This window comes from Anopheles moucheti, chromosome 2, assembly GCF_943734755.1.
Source record: "Anopheles moucheti chromosome 2, idAnoMoucSN_F20_07, whole genome shotgun sequence".
NCBI lineage: Eukaryota > Metazoa > Arthropoda > Insecta > Diptera > Culicidae > Anopheles > Anopheles moucheti.
Window position 1 is genome coordinate 99,619,030 of NC_069140.1, and position 14,076 is coordinate 99,633,105.

Sequence of the window (14,076 nt, forward strand, 5' to 3'; positions counted from 1 at the left end):
TGCCTTCGGGTGGTGTTGGGTCACTAGCCACGCGGTAAAGCAAATGAAGAACCACCAAAACGTGGAAGACGGCTCCCCCGAAATAAGGAAAGAAACACGAAAAACGAAAACTATCAAAAAATAAGCTCCAAAAACTGTTGACTCAGGTGAAGAACCGTGCCGCTTCACAGGAAGAACCAGAAAGAGAGAAACGGTGCCGCGAAAGAGAAAGCATCAAAAAGTGGTTTGCGTTTGCGTGTGCGCGCGCGCTCGCGACGATGACGCGTAGTTCGATGCTTAAGCTGCTGTTTTGCTTCCCTTTTTTGTTGTATTTTCTTCAATTATTTTTCTTTCCACCTGTGCTTTTCGTATTCTTTTCGCATCTTCTACCGGTAAGATGTAGCACCGGGGGTAAAAACAACCCTCACACGCATCATGCGGCAGGTGTGTGAGAAAGTGTTGAGAGCGTGTGTGTTGGCCGTCCGCGCAGCCAAACACCGGCTACATAAATAACGTGAATATAGATGAAGAATGTGATAAACATGTTTGAAGGAACGAGAAGGAATTGAAGAAACGAAAGCACGAAAGATGATAAAGAAAAAGGAACAAAGCGGCAGTAAATCGAATTCACGGTTAGGCAACGAAATGTTCAATGCACACTGTTTCAAACACGCGGACAACGAAGGCAAAATGCTTCCAGAGATAGAAACAAGTTAACAGCATGAGAAAAGTGAGTGGGCGAATGAATTTAAAATCGGAAGATGTTTACCAACGCCACGTAAAAGCGTCAAAAAATGGCCGGTTTTCTCGTTCGTGCTTGATAGAATTAAAAAGGAGTTTCAGTTTTAAAGGTGGATTGGTGTATTTTTGTGCGAATTTCCGAAGGAAAGCGAATAATCCTTTTGAAGTTTGAATATCGCTTTAATGTGCATCTTGTGTGCGTGTGTGCGTGTTTTTCTGTTCTTTTAAAGCTCCATGATAGTGTTTAAACAGTGTTCGATTTGGAGGGTTTTTTGTCCACGATACGAACCAGGTGAAAAGCACACATCCTCACCCGTGAAGCAACAGTTTAATCCTTACCGAATGTGACCGTCAAAAACCAGTGACCAGTGGAAATTAAGAAAATTGTAAGAATCCAGACAAACTCCCGCCACCAAAGATCCATTTCATCACCACCATCGTACACTGCCGTACAAACCCAGGGAAAAAGGCGAAAAAACACACCTTACAAGGAGCGGGCAGGTGGATCGAGAGCGCGGAACAGTGGAAATCCTTCAATAATCCTACCGAAAGAGAGGAAGTGCTTGGTTTTCCTTGCTCCCATTCTGCTGTCCGGGTTCGGAAAAAGGCGTGATGAAAAGGGCGATCGTGTGGATGCGGTAAAGCTGTGGAAAATCAACCGAAAAAGGTAACACTTTTCGAACCACCACCACCATTGTAGATTATTTAAAATAAAAGGCATTTTTCTTCACAATTTTTCGATGGTGATGGTATGGAAATAACAGGGAAACAAGGGTGCAAGGGTGCAAGGTGGAAAAACTTCGGAATGCATTTTCTTTGCTGCACGAATATTTCCATCCTTGACCCATGGTGTTGGTGAGTTTTCACAGTTTTCCTTCTTGTATTTACTCTGTGGCAAGGGAATATTCCCTCGAGTCCTTTTTGTTGCTCTGTCTCGCCTTCGTTCCCTTCTTTTCTCTCTCTTTCTTTTCCTCGCTAGATAGTGCAAATATTTTTGAAGGTCGAGATTGGCATTTTTTGACCGAGTTTTCCATCGTAGCAACTAACTTTATACCGTACCCTTGGCCACTAACACCACTGCGGGGTTTTTCCTATTATTCATTTTTATTCCACATTTTCACATAGATAGGGAAGGTATGAAGTTTTCGAAAGCTTTTTTGCTTTGTTTTTCCTTTTGGCTGTGTTTGGGGATCAAATTCAAGCTAAGCTCTTTATCGTACGCGTTGCAATGCAGCAAACCAATGTGCGCAAATACTTTTCAAATTTCCCAACTGGAAAATTCCATCGGTTTGGCCCCTGAAAATATGCAATTGTGGGGTAATATTTTCCTGTTAGCGTGTTACGCCTCAGTGTAACAGCGAAACGGCTGTTCTCGATTACATAAACAGCAATGTTTACCATTCCGGCACTTCCCATTAAATCCCCTTCCCCCTCGAGGCCAATAAAGCAAAGTCTCGTGATGCTTTTCACGGTGTTCAAGTGCCAAAAATTCAAACCACCTATATCTGAACTGTGGCGTATGTGTGGTTCGTTGCCGTTAGCGAACAGCTGACTTTGTTGGCCTTCACCGTACAGCCGCCACTGCCCGGCTCCTTCGTACAGCGTCATCCCAAAAACGGAGGGAAAACCCCTGCTTCCCGATGCTAAGAACTGCACGTCCGGTTTTTGGGACACCCAGAGAGTTTTCTGTGTGTGTGTGTCCGCCCGAGATTGAGAGCTCGGGTGAGAAAATGGATTCTGGTTATTGGTGGAGGGCCGGCCTGTGTTCGTGTGTGTGTGTGCACACCGTTGTATCGACCCCACTCGGTGGAAAGGCCGTTTTTCCCTGACCGTGAAAAGAAAATTCCCATCTGGCCGCCTGATTGTGTCCGGCTGTTGCGCGTCTGTATTTCTTTTCGTTCTTACGGCAACTCAGCTGTTTTTTGGTGTTTTTTTGCTCCTGTTTTGTTTTGAAGATTGACGTAAAGTAGTTAAGCTTTAAGCAATGGAAAAACGGAAATAGGTTTGCCGGAAGGGAGCGGAAGAGAATTGGGTGGTTGAGAAGAAATTTGAGAATGAAGTTTGCACAGTTGGATCGATTTTATTAGTGGCCGTTTCCGTGTCCTATCCTACGTTCTGCTGCGCGCTTGGTCGACTTTCTACGCCGGGGGCACGACAGCATCGATTGACGGTGTTATAAAAATTTAATCCAATACTCATCGTATCGATTTGTTTTTTTGTGTGACGGCACACGGAAGGAAAATGAACGATACGATTCTGTTCTCCGCACATCCAGCATGAAGTGAAAAAAAGGAAGAAAAAGAAACATGTTGATAGGAAAAACACGAAAAGTAGAGCAAAAAAAAAATATAGCTTTGCATTTTGATTGTTCGTCTGATCGGATCCAATATCGGATGGATTAGTTTTGCGTGATGGAATTTTTTATTTAGTTTTCCCTTTGATATTCGTGATGCTCATGATCCGGATATTCATCGCAATGTGATTGCTTACTTTCGCAGAAATTTTTACATTCTAAATTGTTAAAATTTGCTGTAAGTTTTGTTTTATCAAGTACATTTTATGTGACATACTCGTCCTGTGGAGGTTTTTCCCATTAATCACCCGGTGGGTTGTCGACAAGTGGTCGGAAAAAATGGTGGAGTATAATTAAAATTTCCCGTAATACGTGTACACGATGCGTGGTTTCAACTATGCTGGGAAATTGTTTGATGTGTTTACGGGGAATAACCCTTGTAGTACTGGTTGTGTTTTTTTCTTGTTATTTGAAAGCCAAGTGAACAAATTAAACAAAGTTAGGGAAAATAATGTCATAAAAATCGTTATGCATATTGCTTTGATTTACACTAATATAATTTTATTATTAATTTATTGTTTTATAAACCAAGTTCTTCGTCATTTTTTGAGCAATTTAATATCACTTCACTATCACTATATAAAAAAGCTCTCTCCGTATCCACCAAGTTGAGTTATTCGAGCTTGTTAAACAAATCCTAACTGGTTCGTTTAATGATGGCAATTTTTAACAATCAATAGCTTATTTTCCATCCCACTATTGAAGGCTTATCACGTATTTTGTCTTTTCCTAGCACGGGTTTGGAAACCATTATTTTCTGAATACTTTGTCCAACATCTGGGACACTAACCTACGATTGGGTCGTGCGATCTAATCTTCAAAGTCGTCGTGCACTGCTAGCGCTAGTAATCCTTCTAAATCTGGTGACCTTTCGCTTCGCGTAGCTGGATGACTTTTTGACATATAATCCGATTTTTGGGATTTTCGTCTATTTTGGTCCGTGCTTTTATTAAATTCTAAACCACCGTGCATCACGACTTGAAAAGATCGCCCGAAAGGGGGTGATGGCGCGTGTGTAAAAAATTATACCTATCTATCGATTGGAAATCAAACACCATTTAGGAATTGAGGGCCAGTTTTGGCTAGAAGCGACAGGCTAGGCTATAAAAACCGCTGAGCCCCCCACATCGGAAGAAGGTCAAGTGTATATTTTTGGCGACAGCGACAATGTCGACGTATTCCGATGTCCAAATCGGATGTTGCTGGAGAAAGAATGCAGATGAGTTTTTCAGTTGGTCTGTTCTCTCTCTTCTTCTCTCTGTTTCTCTCCATGCTTGGGTGTGTTTATTTTGGGTTATTTTTTCCACGCTTGGTGCGGAACGTTGTCGCCAGGAAAAATTCCCCCAATGTCGCATTCCATTCGCGCTCTGTTTCTGTTTGATCGATTCGAGGGCGGCAAGGTTATGGCTTTATTTTTCCGCTGTTTGCTGTTGGTGGGGTTTTTGGGTTTTTGTTTTTTAATTCCACAAAACTATCTCACCGCAAAATTTATTGCACAACAGATGAAATGCTCCCAAACACGAGCCACACGCTTAATCGAATAATGAAGCTGGTAAATCGTCCCCATCCCTGGCGGTCTTCGAATTAAGTCGATTTTAACGATCCAACATGATAGCCGCCGATGGGGTAACGATAAGGAGCGTGTGTGATGGAAAAACCCGCCCCGTAAACTGGCTGCAGTTTGAATAATTTAACCTCACCGTAACCGTTATGAAATGACAGAACGTCACGCAGCGTTGACGTTAAGCTGGAAGTTGTCTTTATAATATGGTGGCTGGAATTAGAATTCTCTTCCCCATAACTACGCACCAGCGAGTAGGTTCGCGATGTAATTTGTACCAGGGTTGTGTTCAAAGAGATTGTGTCACGGTGGTGACGTACGGGTTGACGTTTCCAGTTGTCAGAAAGCGCCATCCTTTCTTTGGCAGATTAGAAAGGGCAAAGGTGGATGGGCTGTCGTACGTAAATCTGTTGCGTGTGGGAGGAAAAGTTTCTCCACCGGAAACGGTAAACGGCTTTAGAGACGATAAGGTCATTAGTTAGTCATTTGATTGGAAAGCTTCCAGCTAATAGGCTACATTTTTATAGCATCCGATTGTCAAACGGCATAATGAGCTTAATGACGCGTTTTTCGACGCGATTAATTGATGTAATAACATCGGACATGATATTGCTGGACATTGTTTAAGATAATATCGATTTTTCATGTTATCATGTTTAGTGTTATCTTGGGTAGTTCTCATGAGCTTTTCGAACCCCTCAATGGGAAGAAAATTCTTCATAATCGACCGGATCGACTAGCATAGCTTCCATTTATGGGCATTAAATGTTGATACCGTCGGGGGTAGATTTCTTTCCAATTCTGTTGAACACGTTTCACAGGGCCTTGTCCATCTTAACATGGACATATCTCGCCACATACCATACGTGGCTGTGTGTGTGTGTTGCTGTGATTTAATATCACTCTGCGTACAGCATCTTGATCCTCGTATCAGTAAGGTACAAAATGTTAGCAATCTTTGCTTCACGTGCCGTTCCCATTTTATGCATTGGCCTCTAGCGAAAGATGCACGGGAAAAAGTACGCTTTGCCCTACCAGTGGTCCCTTATTTGGTGCTGTAAAGCACACTGGGACGGTGGATCGATGTAATAACGGTTAGGAGAAGATGCTACTTTTGCGTATGCAATTGACAGCGAAGCAAAGGATTGGGTGCTTGCTTGTTAGCTCTGTGGGGTTAGCGTAGTAGCGTTTGCCGCTGATAATTGGAACGTCATGCGCATGATGATGCAATTTCTGTTTTGCAATTATTATGCTTACAATTTTGCACTTTTGAAGCTTATGCGTCTGTAGATGAAATGTGTTTTTACATGTTTATTAAAAAAGAAATTGAAAGAATTACGATCCACTTTATTGAGGCAGTCGAAAGGTGGCTTTCTGTGGCTTTTCACACCTTAAAATAATTATCTCCAGAGATGGTTAAGTTCAATGAATATTTAGTTTCTACATGGCGAACCTCGAGGAAGCAAGCTGGATTGTGCAGCTATCGGTGAGAAATCCAGACGGCTCCCTAATGAGCGAAGTGAGCTCATTAGCATCGTTATGAAACGTATCGTTATATCAGCATCATTGGCTCTTCCTAATTGTCTAATTCCAAATAACAGATTTTTGAGATGTCCGATAAGACATTCTTTGTTTCAAGCTTGTTTTACTCTTCGCGATGGCTTGTCTATTGTTTCACAAAGATATTGGAGAGATTTCATTTTTAAAGAATGGCTGAAAATGGTTGAGTAACAGGTAATTAGTTTCATCGCATAAGTACAGGAAATATTTTGAGTTGCCTTCAAGAAGAAATAAGATATAAGTAAACCAAACCAATACTTGGTGTAATCTAAATATTAGTCCTCAAACTATCCAGTTCTCCGAATATTTTAAGATCTTGTGATTGATATGTTCATTAGAAGTCATTTGAAGATCCTAGCAATGGCATGCAATATTGTTTAGGAGCTTTAAAACATTCAAAATGAGTTCATGATTCCTGAAAGAAAATGGTAAATAAAATCAGGTTAATGAGCTCTCTAGAACGGACCATGGACGATGGTTGTCCATGAATCACATGTTTCTAGTGTGCCGTAAGACTTAATTTACGTGGGACGCTATAGTTTGGTGTGGCGTGGTGGCGATTTTTCTAAAGGCGATGACTCTGCGTCATAACTTCAAAGAGATGGATGGATGGACACGGGCAGCGTCAGAAATTTCTGTAGAATGTGTTTCTTTTTATTTGCCATCCCCTCGTAACAATGGGACCCAACTTCTGGCAGATGATTAATGAAAGCTGGGGGAGCAACTTTTCCCGTGTTTTTATTTTCCGCCCGTAAGAGGCTGGTAGGAAGCCACACATCTTCGGCGGCTTTCGAAGCGGCGGTTCTAACAACTGGAATGTAACTTTTCGCCAACTTTTTTTTCTTTTCGCCATTGAATTCTTGCCATTCTTTCGCTCGACGAAACGGATAAATTTGCCAAATCAGTGCACCACTCGAGCCCGGGACACGATACAATCACTCCGCATCATTGTAGCAATTTGTGTAACTGATCGATCGACGACCAAAACCCACACTTGCTTCAATGTTTTCGTGCTTCGTTCCGTCACGCCAAGCCAAAGCGGCTCGCAACATTATCATCGCGAGCTTTCTTCATCGCCCCAACAACCGGCGATGGGTTTCGCCAATTATGGCAAGTGAATTGAATGTAGTGCTTGGTTCGCAAATAACTAGCGCCACAGCATGGCTGACCAATTAAACTTAACATTATCAAAACGGAGCTGCCAAGTGGGGATGGGGATGCTTTCACTCAGGATGGAGCACTATCGCGCCTGAAAGGCACCGTCACGTTTTCTGTTTATCGCCAAGTTCTGACAGTAGTTGGTGCGGAATTACTTTACAAGAAGCGAACTCTTTCGCCTGATTTGAATACTAAGCTGTACGATAATATTTCGCCCGACGGGTTGGACCGGGGTGGTCTGCGAAAGTTTCACTGCAGATACCCCCGGCGCAAAGACAAAGGCAACTTTCTTGGTGCAGATCTCGCCGAGCGCCCGGCTTCTGTTATATCGTTACCTCGAGAGTTGGATTACATTTTACAATCGAATTAGATGACGAGCGTGATCTATCTACCGTTTCTCTTTCTTTTTACTCGCATCAAACCGACAACCGTTCGCCGTTGATCCGGGGCTGGGGGCTCTCTATCAAACGCAATCCGATGCAGAAATTGAGCCACAATTCGACGCGCGAAGCATTAACCTTTTACGTCGAAAAAACGGGAAAGGCGAGGAAAGGAATGGTGGCCATCCAGAAAGAACGTTCTTGGGCTGGGGCGAAGCGAATCGCGCTACCATGTTGCGAATCATCAACAGCAACATGGGTGGCTGCAGCAATTTCTCTCTGCAGAAGCAATCGCCCTTTTCGCGCGGATGGACTTAGCGCGCAGGAAAGATAATTAGCAAGTGGTGCGTTCGGAGTTCGGGCTGAGATGTTGAGGGTTGTGTTTGTGGAGCCAGAAGTAAAACGAACAACTTTATCGCTGTTTTTTTTTGGTTCGGGGGATTGTGTTTTCTTTACCCAAATTTTGGATTTGTTTTGTGTTGATATTCTTAAATTTTGCTTGAGGTTTTTTGAGATCTTCTTTGGGAAGAGCTGGAGAAGATATGAAACCCCTCGAAACATTTATTGTTCAACGCTTATCTACACGAGAAACCATGAAATGAGTCGAATGATTCGGGGGATGATTACTCAATCCAATTTATAAATAAAAGCATAAAATTCGTCTATAAAAGATCTTCAATAATCTGTCAATGATTGCACCACTCTGCATGTTTCTTGGAATTATTTTAACAGATCTACATTGAAGAAGAAATACACAAGGAATTCATTTATTATCAGCATCAGCTTTATCGTCATCTAAGCTTGTTTATGCTGAGTTTCAAAAGGGTCGTCTTACGGTCAACGGTTCGAAGGGGAAGCAGCTAGCTGATGCGGCAGGAATTTGTAGTAAATAAAGTAGGATCTACAGTTTTTATCCTACAGCGTTTCAGTGGCATATTGAAGTTCCTTTTTGAACTACCCAAGACTAATACAGCTCGGGAGAGCTGTCTCTACTCGACTGCCGGGAGTCTCTACTCGACTGCCTTCAGTATCTGAGCAATGGAAGTAATATCTGTAACCACGTCTTAACCATACCTTCATGCGTTTCTAGGGGTTGGAATTATGGTACCACCCCGAAGATGTCGTATGTCATCTGGTTTTGCGGGTTGGGGAGAATTTTTCATTTGTGCACTCTCTGATCTCTGCTGCTGCTGCTCCCGTGTACTGCCCTCTAGGGTGACACACACTTGTAGACTCGTAACTCGTTCTAATGTCGCCCTGGGTAATAGTTGTGCTGTGAAGGTTCAGCTCATTATATGTATTTTTTTTTAATGCCCGACGTACAACAGCATCCCAGCAGTGTCTTAATATGTCCGACACGATGCATCCACATCTGGAGGAGGGTACGATCGTTATTATCATCATCATCATGAGTTGTGTGGACCCTTTGGGGTGACCCGCAGGGTGATCAGAGTGATTGTGGAAAATTTGTATCCTTACGAAAGAAGCTCGATCAAAAGAAACCACATCGAAAAGAATGTGACACAGTGGAATAAATAACAAAACAAAAAAACCAAATCTCGCCCATCATGAGCAACGTCGAACCAGAGAATGGAGGGGCACGGAAAAAGAGGCACATAAAAATAATTCCTTCCTTCCAAATGCTCTCGCGCACAGCCGCGGGACCCAAGTGAGACCAGACAAAAACCCGTACATATTTGAGTGATCTTTGATTCGCTTTGTTTTTCTTCGCGTTGCGTTGCGGTTTCCTTGAATTGTGCCATTGAACTTGAGACTGGCGGCATGTTTGTCGCCCGCCCGAATAGCCGTGGGGTGATGTGGTGCGATGACACATTCATCATTCGGCGTGAGAGGTGAGAAAAGCAAGGGAATGGAGAAATGGTGGTGTAAATTTTAGAAAGCGTCTTGGAGGAGACCTGAGGCATCGCTCGATCGATGAATTAGTCACGAACGATCTGCTTACGATTTGGGGTTTGGGTTGATGACATACGAGATCTGAGTTCAAATCTCGTCTGGAAGATGTCTTCCAAGGATTTATTCTTCCGCCTCAGGGTAATTCGAGTTACCTCCTCCTGGACAAGGCAGACAAAAGAAGTGGAGTAAAAAAAGTGCATTAAACTTCACAACTCCAGGAATAATTAGCATCCCAACGGTGTCGATGTCGCTTATATTCTTGTTAAAAACAAAACCCCTCGCTGCTTGGGGAGAAATTTAATTGAAACACATCATCAACACGCAACCACCACCAAACACAAGCCACAGTCACTTTCTGTCGTGACTCAAACACATATCAGGGGCAAGTTTCTCTGGCCGACAGAGAGAGAAACAAAAAGGGAATAAATAAAAACCCAAAAGGTTCACCCCGCTGTATTTCGCTTGTTTTCGGTGACGAAAAACCGACGATATGCGTGTTCCCATGGTGGGAGCGAACATGAGCGATGCAGTCGCACGCAAATTGGATGAAAGTTTTCGTTGCAAATGCACTTTTGATTCGGGCGGTGCCGCAAGCACCAGGTCGTGGGGGATGAAGAGAGATGAGAAAAAGGGAAGCAAAATGTGTACAATGCTGCAAACAAAATCGCTCAATAGGAGTTTTAGTGATGACTGCGGGAGGCTGCGGCTGTATCGCGGGTACTGTCGGTACTGTCGGGCGTTGTCATCTTTGTCGTCTAGAGTGTTGGGGATACATTTGCCCCCTCCGTTCGGAGACGTGAGATTGACGTTGCGGCTGATGTCTGGTGTCTGGTGCGCTTAGATGCCGCCGTTCGCTTGCAGGTGGTGAGAACTGCACACTGCTCATCGTCTCATGGGTTTCTGCCGGATGCGCTGTGGGCCTGGCAAACGGTGAGATGTAATGGTAATTGCAGAGCAGCGGGTTGATGGGCGGCAGTGCAATGTCAAGTTTGCTGTCTTTGGCTTCATTTAAGCAAGTTGATTTTAGCGGTATGAAAGGGAGTCGACACACGACACAAAGACCCGGGCACTATTTGGGGGAGGCTGTGGGAATATTATGGGAACTGGTTACTAACTATCCTTGTCGGAAGAGGTAGCGGTAGGTGCTGTTTTCTCTGGGGGCGAAGTTTGCGAAGATATTTGGCGTTGTCTGGAATGTCTTTTTGTGGGTTTGAGGAGTGGAGTTTGTCAACATACAGACAATGGAATTTAAGACATATATGTTAATTGATGTTTCGAACGCCTTATTGTTGCCTGATACTAAACAGTACACTGCCAGTACAGTTCAGTTGAAGCTTCTAAGTAAAAACAATTCTGCAATTCTAATTCTTTCCCTATCGTTGTTTTGCATCCATTTACCCGCAAGGTTAATTGTACAATTTGCCATTCTTGTCCGGAAAGTTTCATCCAGTCGCTGCTCGTATCTAGAATTAGCAAATCAAATTTACAGCAGTAAAACTGCAGCACAGGAGTACGCAGGGCCCAACCACATACGAGAAATTATTCAAAAGTCAATCGTAGCTAAGGGTTGGGGTCATCGATTATAATATCATTTTGCTCTACTGCACTTCGAGGCATTTCTTGAGGTAAAGTTTCAGGGCGCAGGGCGATGATGATGATGTACCCGTGCGGGGTCGTGTTAATGCTTGTGGTTTATGCATTCCGCCAAATCGATTCTTTCAATCAATTTTCCTGTCTACTGAGTTTGCTGAAACTATGCACTGTTCCTGGGGGAGAGGTGCCCGTTTAATGGGGTGCGAGCGAGCAGTGGATATGTGGAGAAGGTTTAACCGGTGGAATAATATGTGTGATCTCACCCGGTTCGACACTAGGGTTTTGCTTCAAACTGGGGGTCGATACGCTCATTATAATTCTAGTCGGCAGCAAGCAAGCAAGAGACCTTTCGAAGATTTTTGCAAACACACATAAAAACTATCACGCAGCAGTGAAAGAGGTTAGCAACACAACGGCCCCCGGTGTTGCGGCGGCATTCCCTTTCGGCGGTTCACGACAATAAAAACCCCCCCTTTCGTAGCGTAGCTGTCAACGGTTCGGAAAGGAAAAACAAACACCGTCCGTTCTGGATTAGTTTGTTTGTATTTATTTATGTTAATCCTTTCCATTTTCTTCGCTCATCGTTACTGGCTGCTGCCGCTCCGTTTCGCATCGTACGTGGCTATGTGTGCAAATGCTTTTTTGTGAGCATGTTTTTTTTTGTTGTTCGCTTGTTTGTGCACAAACTGCTGGCCCGTTGTTCAAACTTTTGCCACTATGCTAATGCACACCGTGAGGTGAGATTCTTTCCCCCACAGCGGGGAATGCTGTGATTGACGTTTCGCTTTGCCAGCGCAGGTACGCTGGGTGAGTTTTTATGTGCTGCCGTACTAAAAAGTTGCTGATATCCAACGGAATCTTGAGCATTCCACCCGGTTTGGCCGTGCTGCGATTGATTGTTGCACGAGGGGAAACTAGCAACGATGCGCTTTTCCCATGGAATGGCAAATGTAATGCATCCCAGAAGGAGCGGGCGGCGAAGAAAGAGGGAGACACAAAAGATTGCTCTAACGAACAGCAATCACGAGGAAAACTTAGTTGTTATTTATGTAGCCGAGTGCGATTGATCAAATTTCAATTTCGCGTGGTGGTCTAGGTGAGGAGCGTGCCAAACCGTGGATTGGAGCCGAGCTTCAATCTGCGCCGTGTGTAAAATATTGATTCCCTTCTTTATAGCGATAACTTCGGCTGATTCTTCGATTAACCTTTCCGCACCTTATATTCTCTCTATCTCTCGGGACTGACACTGGACTGCTGGAAGCTCTGTAGTTATAGTTCTAACGATTACTTACACGAATTGTATGTAGAAATTTATTCTGTAGCCTGGACTTGGACTTGGCGTTAGAAACCCTCTGCTATTTATTCGGTTTTTGGACTGCTTTAGACAATTAGCTCAATCATGGTATGAAAATACAATTCTCGTGTGTTTACAAATTTGCAGGTCGATAATTCGAAACACATGATCCCGTCCCTTCCTAGTACCCCGCCATGATGAGTACCACCGACGACAAACGGGCAGGGAACGACACAAGACCTTGCTGACCCCCTGACACGCAGTGTGTGCGCTTCTTTGCTGGAACAATCGCAAGAAGCACACAGAAGAACGAAGAACTCTCCAGCAAGTTCTGCTTCGGAAGAGTTGTCCAGCGAAACAAGACTTGTATGTGCTAGGTTGAGTGGATTGGTGTCTGACGATTAGTGGTTTGTGGTTAGTCCTGTTCTGTATGTTTTCCCTTGGCTTTGTGTCGTTATGTGTGTTGTAACTAAATCTTCAAATGGAAAGTGTTGGATGATAAATAGAAGCCACTGCGCGGAGTTCCTCATGGGAATGTCGAAGATCTCCGGACTTTGGAGATAGTGTACAAGATCAAGCTAGTTCTCAGACACACACAAACACACATACACAGGAGGGTACATTGAAGGGTCATAACATCACCAAACACATCCGGCCAACACAATGCTAGAAGAGGAGCTAGAGATAGCGCTGAAGGTGATCGTGGTCGGGAATGGTGGCGTAGGCAAAACCTCCATGGTTCAGCGATACTGCAAAGGCATCTACACGAAGGATTACAAAAAAACGATCGGGGTGGACTTTCTCGAGCGACAGATCGAAATCGATGGCGAGGATATACGGATCATGCTGTGGGATACGGCCGGACAGGAGGAGTTCGATGCCATCACGAAGGCGTACTACCGTGGTGCCCAGGCGTGCGTGCTCACGTTCAGCACGACCGACCGTGCCTCGTTCGAAGCGATCCGCGAGTGGAAGCGCAAGGTGGAGAACGAATGCAGCGAAATCCCGACCGTACTAGTCCAGAACAAGATAGACCTGATGGATCAGGCGGTGGTGTCGTTCGAGGAGGCGGAAGCGCTCGCGCACGCCCTCGGCTGTCGGTTGATCCGTACGTCCGTCAAGGAGGACGTTAATGTGGCGACGGTGTTCCGGTATCTGGCGACCAAGTGCCACCAGATGATGAAGCAACAGTACAGCCAGTCGGCCCCGATCAGCCAGCCGACGATCAGTGCCTTTAGTCCGACGTTTCAGTCGAAAGCTGCCAGCAATACGATCACACTGACGAGGCCATTGGTGAAGCGCAAACCGCTGCAGAAGCGTTGCGGGATATTCTAGCGCGTTGTAGGTAGATTTAGTTGTATGTTACGTTGTTTTTCGTTTTTAGGTGTAGCGAATGAATGTGCGTAGCGAGCGGTGTTGTTGATGCGTCGTGGGATGCAGAAGACTTAGAATACTCACACGGAAGACTATACCAACGAGTGCCTCAAGAAATGTTGTGTACGTGCTGCGTACCAACCTAGTGTTGTAGACCCCAGTAGTTAGC

General features: G+C 44.4%; 1 protein-coding gene across 1 annotated transcript; it reads left to right on the top strand.

The window, feature by feature from the left end:
- The first annotated feature begins 13,070 nt into the window (after positions 1-13,070).
- Positions 13,071-13,868, top strand: LOC128298175 (ras-related protein Rab-23). Its single transcript, XM_053033916.1, has one exon. The coding sequence runs from the start codon at positions 13,197-13,199 to the stop codon at positions 13,866-13,868; it is 672 nt and encodes a 223-aa protein (XP_052889876.1). The 5' UTR covers positions 13,071-13,196.
- Positions 13,869-14,076: the final 208 nt, after the last annotated feature.

Bases quoted from the DNA above. Each gene is read 5' to 3' on its own strand.
- LOC128298175 (XM_053033916.1), top strand. From the start codon at position 13,197: ATGCTAGAAGAGGAGCTAGAGATAGCGCTGAAGGTGATCGTGGTCGGG.